This window comes from Mesoplodon bidens, assembly GCF_964165515.1.
Source record: "Mesoplodon bidens genome assembly, chromosome: 4".
In the NCBI taxonomy this organism is placed as follows: Eukaryota; Metazoa; Chordata; class Mammalia; order Artiodactyla; family Ziphiidae; genus Mesoplodon; species Mesoplodon bidens.
The window spans coordinates 149,156,293-149,173,277 of NC_138160.1; the positions used below are offsets into that span (position 1 = coordinate 149,156,293).

At 49.1% G+C, this 16,985-nt stretch overlaps 1 protein-coding gene across 1 annotated transcript in view; it reads left to right on the forward strand.

The window, feature by feature from the left end:
- Window positions 1-657: 657 nt before the first annotated feature.
- The window catches only part of ZFR2 (zinc finger RNA binding protein 2), a gene marked incomplete at both ends in the record, with an annotated part of 42,211 nt that continues 25,883 nt past the window's right edge, over window positions 658-16,985 (forward strand). The window contains one exon of the mRNA XM_081232965.1: window positions 658-710. Within this exon, the coding sequence (XP_081089091.1) occupies window positions 658-710 (53 nt within the window). The remainder of the gene's footprint in view (window positions 711-16,985) is intronic.

The following is a 16,985-nucleotide window of genomic DNA, read 5'->3' on the forward strand; positions in this document are numbered from 1 at the left end:
ACAGATGTCCCCAGACACTGCCCACTCTCCTCTGGCGGCAAAACACTCCAGTTGAGAACCACTAATTTAGAGCCACTGAATTTTAGGTACTGGAGCCTTAGAAGGCTCCACGAAAAGACTGGCACCCAGGGGGCTGCTGAAAGGACAAGCAGGACTTGGCCGTATCAGTAGGGCCACATTCACCCAGCCAGAAACGGTCAGTGGGGTAACCAAATCCACCCAAGGGCACAAAAAGGAAAATCACTTCCAGCCTGGAAATCCCCAAGCTGAGAGGTTAAAGAGAAGGAGGGGAATCCGATAAGGGGCGGGGCTTGCGGCGAGGGGCGGGGCTTGATCTGAAACAGAGAGGGCCGGATCTGGGGCTTGGCGGGAAGGGAGGGGGTCGAGCCAAAGACCCCGATACTGGGCACTCACAGGGAAGGTGGGGGCTCCAAGCAAGGGGTGGGGCTTGCGGCGGGGCGGGCTCAAGGCAAAGACACGCCCCCAGGCGCAGACTAGGAAGCGAGAAGGCGCAAGCTTCGCGCGGGGGGCGGGGCCTGGGGCGCGTGGCGGGGCGCGAGCGGCACGAGGCCTGGGCGCGGGCCGGGTGACGTCACGCGCCGGAGGCCCCGCCCCTTCGCGCCTCCGGGTCAGCGGGCGCGCTGTGGAGAAGCCAAGATGGCGGCGAGTAATTATTACGGCTTTGCGCAGGGCGCCGGCTCGCCTTACAGGTAATGGCCCCCGCGCCGCCCGCGCTGCCCCGGCCCCGGCCCCGGGGAGGCCGCGGCCCCGAGTTGTAACTGTCAGGGAGAGCAGAGGGGCTCCTGACGTGGGAGAGGGTTCTGGGCTTGTCGCGGGGATGGACCTGAGGCGGCGCCGAGATCTGACGAGGGGTGGGGCTGCCTGGGAGGGTACCTGGCCGGACTTGGGGTGGGGCAAGGGCCAAGGACGGAGGGCGGGGAGGTCAAGCCTCCTGACTTGGGGTGGGGGTAGGGAAAAGACGGAGATCTGGGAGTGCACCTGGCGGGGCAGAGGGTGGAGCAGAGACCTCGGCGAGGGAGAGCGGAGTGGAGGTGGGATGGAAGACAGCCCTGGAGGGGTTCCTGGCCAGGCAGGGGGATGTGGGGTTTGAAGGTATGAACCCTGATGGGGGGAGGGGGTGTGAGAGAACACGGAGACCTGGGAGGGTGACGGGGGGAGAGGCAGAGGCATGGGGGAAGGGGATAGAGGCCTGACTGGAGGGGCGGGCAGAGACTTGAAGGCGTAGCGGTCTTGACCTGAGCGAAGTCCTGAGACCCAATAGGAGAGTGGGCACCTGGGGCTTCCGGGGGAGGGAGAACAGTAAGGAAGGGTAGAGGGACCTGGAAACTCAGTGGAGGAGGCGACTGGATATTTTAAGATCTCCTGGCAGACAAGGGCCAAGGGAAGAGCCAGGGATGGGGGTGGGCAGGGATGGGAAGCAGCCAGGGGAAGGAGGGCTCTGTGGGTAGAGACACATGGGGTGTGTCTGTACCCCAAATGTACACACGCACATCATTCTCCAGGGCTTCTCCTTGGAGCCTGTCTGCGGTCTCTCAGTCCTTCAGCCTGGCACTCCAGACCAGGTCCCAGGCGGGGATGCAGGCAGAGCGGGCATCCCTGGGGGAAAGTGCTCCCCTACCCACTTTCCTTTGTCGCCCTGGTGTCACTTGCCAACTGGTAGCCTGGCAGAACCTCCTGGGCCAGTTTCTCACAGACTGGATTCAAACCGCCCCTTAGATAACTGAGCGACAGGTGCCTGCCGCACCACGGGCCTGTTAGGGTTGTTTCATGCTCTCATTCAGCACGTTGAAAATAGGTAAGGCTAGTGGAAAGTTAGTGTCCACCCCTCCCTCAACCCAGTTGTTGTGGTGCTGCTGTGTTCTTTCCTGTGGGATCAGGAGGAATTCGGTCACGCCTTGGAACCAGGGGTTGTGGAACTTGGGAGAGCTCTTCCTGCTTTCTGTATCCAGAGTGGTCTGAAAGGTGTAGTGTTGGCTGGTCATGGAGTTTCTGTCAGGGAAAGAATGGCTACAGAGTGTTACATTTTTATGTTACCCTTCCCTGTTTCCATCATCCTTGGTGGTACAGCATTCTTATTGCCAGTGCTTAGTTACAGCAGCAGGACTAGGCTAGGCTGCCAGAGACCATGCCCTTTTGGAAATGTTCTTCTGCCCCTCTGCCTGCTTGCTGCCACTGCTTTCTTTCCTTTCTCTCTCCTTTCTCTTTCTCTTTCTCTTTTTTTTTCTCTCTTTCTCCGGTGCATTATTCAGTGAGATGCGGAGAATCACTTGAATGTTACGCTTTCTATTAAGATTACCTTCCAGAGGAGAAGTTTGAGCACTTAACTGGTAAAACAGGTAATTGCGGGCCTTCAGCAGATGTTTTTGTCATTTACCTGAATTAAGGTATTTAAACACTTTGGCACAGCTCTTGTGTGGATTCTGATGACTTAGGTGATACAGTAAACACACATGTGACTAAGGATGTTAAACTACCATGAACTGAATGTCAAATTAGTCTGTGTCTTCAGAATTGTCCCCAAGGGTGTGTGTTATTCCTTGAGAAAGGAGTAGATTTAACTAAATCAAAAACATAGGAATCATAGCAAAATCAATTTTAGTCTCAGAAAACCTTGAAACAAGATAATCTGCGTTGTCTGAATAGTTTTAAGTTAACTAGACATTCTCTTTTGGGGGAAACAACTTTTGCTTGAATCCTTCAGCTGCTTTTAACGTATATATTTCTTACATAATGTGCCATGGAAAAACTGATCACGTAACAGATTTTGTGAGTACCAACTTTATGGACAAATACTGGACAACAGTATTTACAAAGCCCATTTCATGGATTGCCAAAGCAAAGATGACAGTTTATTTCTTAGAGGAGTTTTGCATAAGTTTTTTTGGCTTTTAAAATTGGTAACCATAGCCCTGGATAGTAATATTCCTTACATTGTCATCCATAAATAGGGTTGGAATCGGAACTGTTCTTAAATTGTTGTTCAGTAAGAATCGGATGCACACTTACTCTTGAAGTTATAAGAAAAGTTTGGAATTACTTGTAAATAATGATGATTTTCACTTATTTTACTTTAGGTGGTCTTTTAAATCTCATAAAGCTTTTTTAGACTTAGAGTTAGTGCTGCACGTGTTCAGAATTAAGGATTAATCCCATGTGGAAAATTGAATCTGACAGTGTGTTTAATTAGCACTGAATGCAGTTTTCAGTTGTGAGGCTGAGAGCTGCTCAAGAAATCCAGCAGAGTTCTGTGCAAGTTAAGTCGAGTTGGTAATGAAAGCATTGAGAGCTCAGAGCTGTACGGTGGATGTCCCCAGGGGTGGAACGTGACAGGCGGGCCAGATCTACTGTGATATTTCCCTTTTCTAGCAGTTTTGTCAAAATACCACCCATCTAGTGTAGCTGGCTCCCTCTACCTTTGCATTCTTGTTAAACCTAAATAAGACAGCTACTGGGTTTTGGTATAATACTTGATTTCCCATCAGGAGAAGTTCTATTTTAATAAGCTTTTGGCATAAATGTTAATAGCTGAATTCCTTCATCTGGAGAATATCAGGAGGTTGGAAGCCTGATTGGAACCCCATCGAACTCTGTTAGTGGTGGGTAACAATATGAAGTGCTGGTTACTGATTGTCTGTATTGAATAAGTCCCAAGCACTTGATATATCGTCCAGTCCTCACAGTAATCCCGTGAGCTAGGTATTAATGATACCCATTTTGCTGATAAGGAAACGAAGCTCGGGGTGCAGTAACTGGTGTAGGATCCCCAGGGTGGTGAGTGGTGGTGTCTGGCTGGGAATGAGGGCTGCCTGGCTCCCAGGCCATGCCTTTGCCCCATGGTAGGGCATGTCTGAGCCTGGGGAGGTGCTCGTGGTGGCAGACCTAGCCTGATGCAGCCGTTCAGCAGTGGGGCCTGCTGGCGGAGACTGGGTTCCGCCATTCTTTACGCTGTCACCTGGATCCTGCCCCTTTAGTTTGGGTCCTAGTCAGATTGTGGTTTAGGGCCGCATTCTTCAGACCTTGTAAAAATTACTTGCTCTGGAGTGGGGAGGCCGAGGAAGTATCTGGTCCAGTGTCATGGGGATGGTAATGATAACCCAACCCATGTCTCTCAGTAGTCTCTTCCAGAGGCAACAGATAGCTTGGGAAAGGCAACAGAGCCCACGTCAGCCATGGGGGGCAGCATAGGCAGCCCCAGTGCTGCCAGATGAAAAATCACCCATTAACACCACCCAGGTAGGAGACCCCTGCCCTGTCAGGTACGGCTACGACCAGGTTCAGAATGGTCCTGTTCATACCCAGGCCAGCCTCTGTTGCCTGCACCCCATCTCTGCCCTCCCTGGTCTTCAGGCCCTTCCAGAGTGAACGTTACCCTCCAAGGCTTGTCTGTCCCCTGAGCTTAGGTCCCAGAACACAAGCTGCCAGAGAGAATCTGGTGTCGTTGCCTCAGGGACTGGGGTGCACCTGCCACCACACCCAAAAGCAGGAGAGTGGGGCTTGTGGGAACCTGTAGTTGAGTTTGAAGCAGTCCTGACAATGATTGCACCTCAGCAGCACTTCCCGCTACTCCCTGATGGGATTGACTGGAGGCGGACCCTGGGAAAGCAAGGCACAGGAGTTCTCCTTTTACAGTGTGCCTGCTGTTGTTTTCTTAAAGACCCATCTCAGAAAGGCTCTCAACTGCAGGCGAGACCTGATTTCAGTATATTTTAAGGAAAACCTTTCAAATGACAGAACTATACTATCTGTGTTCCAACCACACGTACATTAGGTACATTTAAAATTTTTGAAGTGTGGATTTTGAATTTTCATTTTATCCATTTTAGAGTGAAAAGTCAACTCACTAACATCAGAGCATAAGTTAATTCCTAATAGAGATTTTTTTCCTCAACATATTCTGTTTCTGAATTTTTTAAAGTTTTATATTTTGTCTTTTGTCTGGATCTACCAATGTGTGTATTTAGAATGATCAGAACAAATACATCAAATTTAAAAGCATTTTCAAATGATCCTTTAAAATTCTTTTTTCATGTGAGTGTAATTGGTGTTCTCTTATGTGGTTATGGAGATAAGGAGACAAAGACCATTGATCTGGATGAATAACTGAGCAGTCCTAAAAAGTAAGGGAAACGTGTAGAAAAGGTATTTATAAACCTTGTATTCATTCCTTATTTTATAGCCTATATTTTATATTCATTATTTTATATTCATTCTGTATTCATTCTTTATTAGTAGATCAAAAGTTTGTGAACCTTCAGATAAGGGATTGCAGATGGTCTTGTAAGGAGCAGACACATACATGTGTGAATACCATCTAAGATAGAGGATAGAGGGTCTGTCAGGGGAGGATTAAAACAGCCTGTGTACCCCACTCTCCCACCTGTCATTGACACGTGGCACTGAACCCAGAGTGGCAAGTCTTCCCCGTTTTCCAGAGAACCCACAATTCCCTGTCCTACGTGAAATCCCTCAAGTTTTAAATACCAGAACCAAAGTCAGACTGTGTGAGACAAATGACACCTGCTTCCACTTTATGACCTTGCTTTCTGTTCTTAAAAGTTTAATCACAGAAGGATAACGCAGAAGACATTATAGATACATTTGATAATTAAAAGGAATAGTACGTATTCCAGCTAGAAGGAGGAGCCCTCCTTTTCGACTGGTTTTAGTCGATTAAGAAGGTCATGGGGTTTTGCGTGTATGTTAAGAAGATAATACCAGTTTTTGTCTTCATCACGGCTCTGAGCTGTTCAGATAGCTTATTCATCTAAGGTGAGAAACGCTGTCTAATTCAAAACAAAATTAGGAAGCTTTGACAAAGCGCAGGGATTTTTTGCTTGTTTCTTTTGTTTTTTTTGTATGTCTGTGACACCTTAAATCTGAAGTGTGCTCTTTACTCATAGGGTATTCTAGAATCTTGGTAGGAAAAGCTTTTTTTTTTTTTTTTTTTTTTCGGTACGCGGGCCTTTCACTGTTGTGGCCTCTCCCGTTGCGGAGCACAGGCTACGGACGCGCAGTCTCAGCGGCCATGGCTCACGGGCCCAGCCGCTCCGCGGCATGTGGGATCCTCCCGGACCGGGGCACGAACCCGTGTCCCCTGCATCGGCAGGCGGACTCTCAACCACTGCGCCACCAGGGAAGCCCAGGAAAAGCTTTTGGTACCACCCAAGGTCTAACTGGTTGGAAATTGTTCCCTTGTTCTGTCCCTTGCACTGAGGTATCCACACACCAGCTGGGAACTGACATTCTCTGCCTGTCCTTTTCTCTTATACTTGCGTTAGAGGGTAATTCTAAGCTTGCCAGACTTTTTTAGCTAGAAACTTCATTTGTAAATATTTGGGGGAACGGGACTTCTTTTTTTGGTACATATTTTGCTTTGGGCAGGTTTTTTTTTTCCCCCAGAGGTAAGTTGCATTTGCAGCACATCACTGTCCACTTGCATATTTAAATTAACTGTTGACTAAGAATTGAGAATTGCTTCACTTTGGTTCTGTAGCACTTTGTAGTTTGGAAATTCAGTTTTGTTGACGGAGGTTAACTCCTTGTGAGTTTTGCTCTCTGGGAACAGAATGAACTATAATGTCTAAGACTCTTGGAATGAATGTTTTAAAAATATTATTTATTTATTTATTTATTTATTTATTTATTGGCTGCGTTGTGTCTTCCGTGGCTGTGCGTGGGCTTTCTCTAGTTGCCGGGGGCTTCTCATTGCGGTGGCTTCTCTTTTTGCGGAGCACAGGCTCCAGGCATGCAGGCTTCAGTAGTTGTGTCACACGGGCTCAGTAGTTGTGGTGCACGGGCTTAGTTGCTCCGCGGCATGTGGGATCTTCCCGGACCAGGGCTGGAACCCGTGTCCCCTGCGTTAGCAGTCGGATACTTAATGACTGCGCCACCAGGGAAGCCCGGAATGAATGTTTTTAAAAAGCCAGTGGCTTCTTTTAAATTTTGAATGTCATTGCTTGAATCAGGGTTGGTGGTTCGACATCTGTTGTACTTGCTCATGAGAAACTCACACTGGCTGTCTAGTCCCACCTCCCTCTGTTGACACGAGAGGCCCATGTGCTAGACCAGCACAGATGTTGCTGTGGAGGTTTTTCTGCCCCTTAAAGCAGCAGGAGAGGGCTGGAACCACGGATGAGCCCTTGCTGTGCCCAGAACAGCATTTCACCTATTTGGTTCATGGCAGCAAAAAGGCACGGCCGTATTGATCCTGGTTGGGCGTCCTCTCACTTGCACTGCTTCTGGGGAGGGCGGGTGTACATAATGCTTTTTCTTTAGCTTAACCAGCATGTATCAACAAGATGGCGTTCTTAAGCATCTGGCCAGCGGGGCTAACTATGCAGCCACCTTCCGCGTGAGCACCACGTTCCTTTTCAGAAGGATGGAAGAGAATTCCGGGAGTTCCACTGCCAAACAGAACATGGCTCACCCTCAATGCTCAGGAAACTCCTGTCACCAGTCTCTGGACTCCCTGCCTCGGGAACACCAAGCAGCCCAGTGGCTCGGTCTTGAGGAGCTAGGCTGGCCCTGACTGGGAGCTGGAGACTCCTGACTATATTTTAAAGAAGGCTGCAGATGGGCATAGGGGAATGAAATTCTCCATCAACTTCCCAAGAGCCCAAGGATTTAGTTCATCAGATCCCTTTCCAGGATGTCTTCCGGGAGTACCTGGGTCTGAAATGGGTATTTAACATGGAGAGTGCATATAAGGCTTTCGTGGAAAAAAAAAAAACTTCTGTTAGAAAAATCAGAATTGTTATGGGAATGAATGTATGGTATGTTATATGTTTTGAATATAAAACCCTTGTGAACTGAAGTGCCAAATGAAGTCATCTCTCTGGGTGTATATGTATGCGTGTACCCACAAAATAACAAATGTGATCTTACTGCCAATAAAACAGGTTTGAAAATATCCTCCCTGATGAATGTCTTGAGTGCGCATGTTAACCTTGGGTATCGCCCTTCACAGTGCACCGTCTAAGCTCCGAATGTTCCTCAACCCTGTGAGTAGTCACAGATGCACCTGGGAAACTGAGCTAGGTCAGGATGCTGGAGCCGAGGTTTTCTCCCCATAGCACTGCAAAGTAGGTGATCGTTGAGGTTGTGATTTCCAAGTGCTAGGCACTCAGGTTTAACCCCTCATTCTGGTTTAGTTTCTGCCATTGGGGTGGGGGTGGGGGTCCTTAGGAGGAGGGATGATAGATAAGTGGGTGATAAGTGGGTGAAGAGCTATGCCCTGGAAGGAAGAGTCCATGATTTAAAAAGAAAGCACTATGTAAGGTTTCTCAGCACTGTGATTCCACAAAAATCTTTCTTCCACTTGATTTTTTTTCTCATACTCTAAATGTTTTGTTTGTGTGCTCACTGAATGATTCTTTGAAAGCAGTCTGCAATAGAGATCATTGTTACAGCAAACCCAGAGTGACTTGTCTTTCCTCCTGACCATCCCTGTGACATTTCATCACCTGCCTGTAGATTCCTCAGATGCGCCCTTCTGAAGTGAGGTCTACACTCAAGGTGCAATGTGTCCTTACGATTGGCCTTTTAGGAGCAAGCAGAGCGTGTACCAGAGAGTTCCCTGGGTCGGGGAATGTGGCCTCTCCAGACGAGTCCCTTCCATCTCTGGGCCTCCGTGTCCCCATCAGTTAGGTGACTCACTGAACAAGCTCATATCCATGGGTCTTGCCAGCCTTGCATTCTCAAATCTTATCTAGACAATGCACCCAAAGAAGCCTGACTCCCCAAAACAAAATTCAGACCAAAAAGCCTGCGACCCAAAGACAAGGATGGCAGCCAGGACTTGTGAGTCTGCGTCACACAGACGTGCTTCAGTCCCATTCTTCCTGAACCAACAGGTGCCGGTGTTTTCTCCCCAGCTTCCCGCCTCAGCTCTTCTCCCTGCCAGGCAGGCGGCACCCACTGGGCCCTTGTTGTCATGGGGACAGAGGCCCTGGGCCTTGTGGTGCAGCGGCACCCTCTCCCTGTGAGCAGCAGGTGACTTCAGACAGCAGCAGCACAAGCTTAGGCCCCTTGCTTGAGGGGAGGCTTCACCAAGAGTAAATGTGTGACTCTGTTCTTCAACAACCACTCCCAACTCCTTGCTCTTGGTCGAGGTTGAGAATTGGTAGCCTGCAGACCATGTTTGATTATCACACCAGCTCTCTTCGGCCCGTGCAGTGGGTTTTTTACTTGCTATATTTGAGTTAGGTGCCAGTATTTTAAAATTGGGAGACTTTCCAAAGATTTCTGGTATCATTTAAAGTGGGAAGATCTGGCCACTCTGGGCTGCATTGTGAACTCCTGTGCGAGGCACTGTAGCACATGAGTTCTTGTTTGTCACGCCATCCCTAGAGGTAGGTGTTCCCATTTTACAGGTGAGTAAACTGAAGCGAGGAAAGAATTGACTCGCTCGAGGCCCCGCGGTGAGCAGAGCCAGGATTGGAAGCCAGGTGGTGTGACTTCTGTTCCCATGCCAGCTGTTGGACTGTGGCTCTTCTCCCAGTTCCTAAGCTTGAAACCCCTGTGAGCCCTTCCTTGATCTTGATCTTGGTCCTCGGTCCTCATGCAGAACCCTCGCGTCCTCAACCTCTTCTCTTAACCTTGCTCTAAGGGAGTGTCTCACTTGTGCCTGCAGGATTTTCTTCCATGGAGGTGACTGACGACAGGGGCCGTCTTGCCATTGAATGAGGATTTATTACATTTTCCAAGAGAAGGGAACACGCCACGCCGCACAGGGGCACGTAAACTTTGCCTTTAATCTCAGCAAGTGCTTTTTGCTCTCCCATTCAAGGAGAGATTCTTAAGCTGGGGCCTGTGAGGCCCCAGGTGATTACCGGCAAAACTGTGCTATTTCCAGGGAGTCACAGAGGGCCGGAAGTCACAGCTTTCATCTCATTCGTAAAAGGACCCAGAAAAAGGCTATTAGAAATTGACCTCTCACCAAAGGGAGCCGGAGAAGAGGTGTGGGGACTCTCCCTTCAGACTTGGGGCAGGGAGCCTGGGCGGGAGTGACAGCCTCTGCTGCTGACTCACCTTCCTGCCCCCACCTTCAAACGTTAGGCTCTAATCCCCGATCCCCAACCCCGGGCACCCCGACCTTGCAGGTCTGAGTTTCTCAGATTGTTCTCTGTGAGGCCGTCCTGGGCGCTGTGGGGTGTGGAGCAGCGTCCCTGGCCCCCACCTACTCGATGGCAGGAGCCCCCCAGAGTGACAACCACAGATGTCCTCAATATCACCCCGTTTCCCCTGGGGGCAGGATCACCCCAGGTGAGAACCCCTGCTCTAGATTACCTAGGTTTTGACACCATATGGGCCATGCCTGAGGAGTCTCTCCCATGAGCTGTTTTTTGGCTAGCTCAACTCCTAAAACCTCGATGTGGTAGATTGGTTGCCAAAACACTCCTGTCCTTTATGTTGTTCCTTCTTATATCCACGCCCTTTCCACTGTGACCATGTGGCGCTTCCCATCTAGAAATTATCAATACATCCATTTCCCTGGCCCTCGAGCCTGGGCTTCCTTGTGCTCCTCCTTGGCCCGTAGATTGCAGCGGAAGTGATACTGCCATAGACTGAAGGTTTATACACCCCCCGCCCCCCATTCATATGTTGAAACCTAACCCCCAAGTTGATGGCATTAGGAGGTGGGGCCTTTTGGAGGTGATTAGGTCATGAGGGTGGGGTCCCTCGTGAATGGGATTAGTACCCTTTTAAAGGGACCTCAGAGAGCTCCCTCACCCCTTGTGCCATTTGAGGACACAGCGAGAAGATGGCTATCTATGAACCGGGATGCAGGCTCTCACCAGATACTGGTCTGCTGGTTCCTTCATTTTGGACTTCCCAGTCTCCAGAACTGAGAAATTTCTCTTGTTTATAAGCCACCCAATCTGTGGTATTCTGGTGTAACATCTGTTCGAGCTGCCAGTCCTGGTCATGCCTGTTCTAAGCCTAGACCTCCAGAGCGTTTGCCCACGTCCTCTCCATCTTGGGGGACCCTGCCACATGAAGGGCCCCCGGCTGGACTACTGGAGGAGAAGATACTACAGGGAGGAGGGCTTCAGAGCCCGTTGGACAGCCAGCTGCCCTCCAGAAGTGGAGCTGCCTGCTGCTGACCTCAGATGCAGCCCAGCCCAGCCTACAGCGTTAGGAACAAAATAAACGATGGCTGTTTTAAGCTGGGGATCAGCAAGCCAGCCTTTTCCTAAAGGGTCAGAGAGTAAATATTTTCCACTCCATGGGTGTCTTAGTTCAGGCTGCTGTGAGAAAATACCACAGACTGGGTGGCTTGTAAACAACAGGAGTTTATTCCTCTGGAGGTCTGCGATCAGGGTGCAGGCAGGGTTGGGTTCTGGTGAGAACCCTCTTTGGGTTGCAGATGCTGACTTCTAACTATGTCCTCACCTGGAGGAGAGCGGAGTGGGGAGGCAAGCTCTCCTGTGACTTTTCGAAGGGTACTCATCCCATCACGGGGGCCCCACCCTCATGACCTCATCTAATCCTAGTTACCTCCCAAAGGCCCCACCTCCTAACACCATCACATTGAGGGGTAGGGGTTCAACATAACAATTTTGGGGAGACACAAACATTCAGTCCACAACAGCGGGCTACACTGGGTCTGTTGCAGCTACAGAGCTCGGCCACTATAGGGCAAAAGTGCTGAAAGCAATACATAAACAGGTGGGCATGGCTATGTGCCATCAAAACTTTATATTTTGACACTGAAATGTGAGTTTTGTATAATTTTCACGTGTCATGAGATAGTACTCTCTTAACTTTCTCCAACCACTTAAACATGCAAAATTCATTTTTTGCTCATGGGCTGTGCAAAAAACAGGCAGTGGGCAGATGTGGCCATACTTGGCCTAGCCTTCTTTTAAATCCCTTCCATTCCTTCCTTTATCCCGTCGGGGCTCCACTGTGCCGAGCCCTCTCCTGAGAAGGGCACGAGTCCCATGGCACGTGCACCCTCCCCAGCTTGAGGGTATCCATGCTCCACTTCCGCAGAGCTTGCTTAGCTAAATAAAAGCCAGGCAACACGTCATCCTCCCGGACCACAAACAGCTGTGTGTTGCCCTGAGCAGTTACTCAGGTGGGCCTACTGTTCCCTTTAGGGTCACAGCTACCACTTTGACCATAGTCACGAAACGTTTACTTGACTGCTTTGCAAGCCCCGTTTTGGGTGTCTGCAAAGCCCTCGACCACTGGGAGCTGACCTGGCTGAAATTTGCATAGGTGACCTGAAGTGGCCTCTGTGTGTCTCCTATCAGCTTTGCCCTCAGCTTCTCCCCTCTACAGCCATCACCACCTGTCTAGTCTGCTCGAGCTGCCATAACAAAACACCACAGACTGAGTGGCCTAAACAATGCATGTATTCGTCACAGTCTGGAAGCTGGACATTCAAGATCAAGGTGCCGGCAGGGTTGGTTTCTCCTGAGGCCTCTCTCCTTGGCCTGCAGATGGCTGCCTTCTTCCTGTGTCCCTGTGTGGTCTTCCCTCTGTGTGGGCATCCCTGGTGTCTCTTCTCATAAGGATACCAGTCCTGTAGGATTAGGACCCCACCCTTATGGCCTCATTTAATTCTTTAAAGGCTCTGTCTCCAAACACAGTCTTATTGGGGTTAGGGCTTCATGTGAATTTGAGGGGGGCAGGCACAACTCAGTCCACAGCACCACCTTAGCATCCTAAAACAGGACAGATCTTGTCCTGAGATACCGTGGTGACTCCGGATTGCTTACTGGATAAAACTCAGATTCTGCCTGGCATCCCGGAGTCCTAAGCCCACCATCCAGCCTCCTGTCACCCACCCCTCCTCTGTCCCTCAGCACACAGGGCCATTTCCCTGTCAGCCCCTGTGCTCTTCTCCCTTTCCCACGTGTGTGCCAGGCCCTTCTCTCAGCCCAGGGGGCTGCATCTGAGCCCCTCTCTGGAATCCCAGTATTCTTCATAGGTGAGGCCTTTTCAGGCTCTGGGTTGGAGGGGGAGGCTCCTGCTGCCTGCTGGGCTGTCAGCACATCTATACTTCTTCTAGACGGTGTGTCTCTGTCTCCCCCGCCCCTCCCCCAGCGTCTCAGCTGTTTGCACATCTGAGTAGAAGGGGGCAGGGGTGACCTCCGGTGAGATCAAGGGCGTTTCAGCATCCCACATAAAACTCAAAGCTGATATCTACCCTGACCCTGTACGCCTCACAGCCAGTCAGTCTGCTCACAGCTGTGACGTTTGCAGGCCCTCGTAATAAAACTGACGAGAGTCACCCTGCAGGGCACGGGAACACCTGAGATCTCCCACCACTGAGTTACATCAAGACCAAACGGCTTGGACGCCCAGCCATCTGTGGGCAGACTCTCCTTTTGTCCTTGACTTTGGTCTAGCTCAGTGGTCTTCAAACCTCAGGGTGCATAAGCATCACTACTCAGGGTCATATACAACCAAAACATGTCCTGAATTCTTAGTTTACGCCCACAAACGTGCTGTCTCGAGCCTGATCCCGAGTCACAGGGCAGCCAGCAGTGTCCCGGTGATCCTTCTGGAGTAGGGTCTGGACCAGCTGTAAACCAACACATGACGCTGCCCATCTGCAGCTGGGGTCTCAAAGCTGGTGCCCTGGGATTGGGCTTTTCCTAGACCAGCGGTTCTCACCCGGACAGTGTCTGGGGACATCTGTGGTTATTTGAACTGGGGACACCTCTGGCATTGAGTGGGTGGAGGCCATGGATGCTGCCCCACAGCCCAAAGTGCCCAGGACGGTCCCCTACAGAGAGTGATCGGGCTGCAATGTCAGCGTTGCCTGGATCGAGAATCCCTGCCCTAGACAGAACAGGCCGTTTGATCTCCTGGCCTGGAACAAGGTCAACAACCGCCCACCTCACTGGTTCCCTAGGTGGGGCCCCCACCAGCTGGAGACACAGCTTTTGAGCTGAGCTGGGTCACTGTGGGAGCAGGTGAAGAAAGCCCCAAGCTTGTCTCTACTCCCTCGGGCCCTCGGCTAAAGGACAAGACTTTCCCTCCACCACAGGAGACACTTTGCCTCAGCACCCTCAGTTGGCACCACTTGGTGTGCTGGGTCTTCAGGACTGGGGGCGGAGACCCTTCTGGAGGTGGAGGCCATTGGCACGCTGGGAAGCCAGGCAAGAAGGAAAGCATCACTGCAGTGCTGATGGCCTCTTACCCAGCAGAGGCAGCAGGGCTCAGGCCAGAGAGTCCCAGGTCTGTGCTCACATTTGGACTCCAGCACTCCCGCCCTTGCCACTTGGGCAGCTCAGACCCCTTTGTCGAGCCTTCTGAGTGCCTTCAACAGCATGGCTTTTTATCGTCTTCCCAAAGCCCATCCCATCCGTTTTCCTTGCCCGTTTGGGTTGGTCCACAACTCTCCCATGTGACTCAGGAGAAGGTGGCCCCAGCTCCAGGTTAAATCCTGATGGATCTGAGGCAGCCATCCTCGCCCCATTCTCCTCAGCTGTGCCCTGTTTGGAGCAGGTCGTGTGGGACCCAGGCTGGACAAGAAGCCATGAGGGGAAGCTGGCACAAGAAAGCATATACAGAACATACATAGAACATGTGTAACAGTAGAAAATGGGGAATAGCATGTGGTGGTTTTAAACTATTGCCATAAATTCTCATACTCAGTATTCATTAAGAGAATTCATATTCCATATTCCCATAAATAAATTCACTCCTCCAAAAGATGGTGCTTAATCCTCTCCCCTTGAGGGTGGGGTGTATTTAGTGGTTCACTTCTAACGCAGAATGTGTCAGAAGTTATGCCATGTGATGTCTGAGGCTCATAACAAGGATAGCTTCCACCTGGTCCTTCCTCTCTCTCTCTCTGGCATCTCTCATTCTGGGGGAAGCTGGTCGCCATGTTGTAAGAACACTCAAGCAGCATTGGGAAAGGACCAACCATGTTAAGGAGCCATCCTGGAAGCAGATCTCACTACCCCAGTTGAGCCTTCAGATGATGCTGTCCTAGCTGACTTTTTTTTTTTTGGCTGTGCTGTGCAGCATGGGGAATCTTAGTTCCCCAACCAGGGACTGAATTCATGCCCCTGCATTGGGAGCATGGAGTCTTAACCACTGGACCACCAGGGAATTCCCCCAGTCGACTTCTTATTGGCAACGTCTTATTAAAGACTCTGAGTCAGAGCCCATCCATGCCACTCTCAAATTCTGACCGACAGAATCTGTGAAGATGGTAAATATTTATTATTGTTTGCAGCCACATCGTTGGGGGTAATTTTTTAAATTGAAGTATAATCACTTACAATATTCTATTAGTTTCAGGTATGTAACATAGTGATTTGATATTTTCATACATTACAAAATGATCACCACGATAAGTCCAGTTATCATCTGCTACCATGCAAATTTATTGCAATATTATTGACTGTATTCCCCATGCTGTATATTACATTCCTCAGACTTACTTATTTAAGGACTGGAAGTTTGTACCTCTTAATCTCCCTCACCTATTTAACTCATCCTCCCAACCCCCTCCCTTCTGGCTACCACCAGTTTATTCTCTGTATCTATGAGTCTGTTTCTGTTTTGTTATGTTTATTCATTTGTTTTATTTTTTAGATTCTTCACGTAAGTGGGATCATGTGGTATTTGTCTTTCTCTGTCTGACCTATTTCACTCGGCATAATACCCTGTAGGTCTATCCATGTCACAAATGGCAAGATATCATTCTTTTTTTACGGCTGAGTAATATTCTATCGTGCGCGAGTACACGTGCATGCACACGTGTGTGTGTGTGTGTACCTAAGTATCCATCGTTAGATGAATGGATGAAGATATATATCTCCTTTATCCATCTTCTTTATCCATTCATCTATCAATGGACACTTAGGTTGATTCCATATCTTGGCTCTTGTAAATAATGCTGCAGTGAACATAGGGGTGCATAATCTTTTTGAATTAGTGTTTTTGTTTTCTTCAGAAAAATCCCCAGAAGTGGAATTGCTGGATCATACGGTAGTTCTATTTTTAATTTTTTGAGGAAGCTTCATACTGTTTTCCATAGTGGCTGCACCAATTGACATTCATTGGGGGTGATTTTTAACTCTGCAATAGAAACTGATATATAATATAAATACTTACCAATAGTAAAATAGGCAAATGAAATATAGTCAAACAAATGAATAGCCTTCACAGTTTGAGAGGCCCAGGGCAAAAGTACAAATGGAAGCCAGCATGCCATGTCTAAATATTTCAACATTATAGACCAAGCTGGCAAAAGTTGAATACAGTATGTTCTGTCCCACCTACCTTAACAAATATACCTTTCTAATGACCAAGAAGAAAAAAAAGAGTGATGCTAGGTTTATAGTTGTCAAAACATCAAAGGTTATCATTACTGTGCGTGTCTGGGCATTCTGGTGATGGGCTGATGATGTTTGGGTGTCTTAAATAAAATAAAAACACACTAATTCATAAATGATTATATATTCTGTAAAATGTATTTTAGGTGCTTTCAGTTCAGCATGAATGATGTTTGTGTAATCAAGATTTTCATGTCATTTGAGTTTTGTTACAATAATGACCCTGTCATGGGCTGATTTGTGTCCTCCTAAAATTCATATTTGGGTGTTAGGTATTGGGGGTTAGGACTTCATTGCTAACTAAAGAATGTGACTGTAGGAGATGGGGTCTTTAAAGAGATAATTAAGGTAAAATGAGGTATTAGGGTGACCCTGATTCAATATGACTGCTGTCCTTATAAGAAGAGAGATTAGGACATAGACACACATAGAGGGAGACCATGTGAAGATGCGAGGAGAAGATCCCCGGGACCCTGGCGGGCCAGGACCCCACCTGCGGTTGGGCTGCTCCCACCCGCCATTTCCCAAACACCTGACTGTAGGCCATACTAATAGTTCCTGAGCACCTGCTATGTGCCAGGTGCTACTGTCGTGCTGGCAAATAGCTTGGGACCCACCTCAGTTCCTGTGGCTTCATGTTGGTGGAAGGATTGC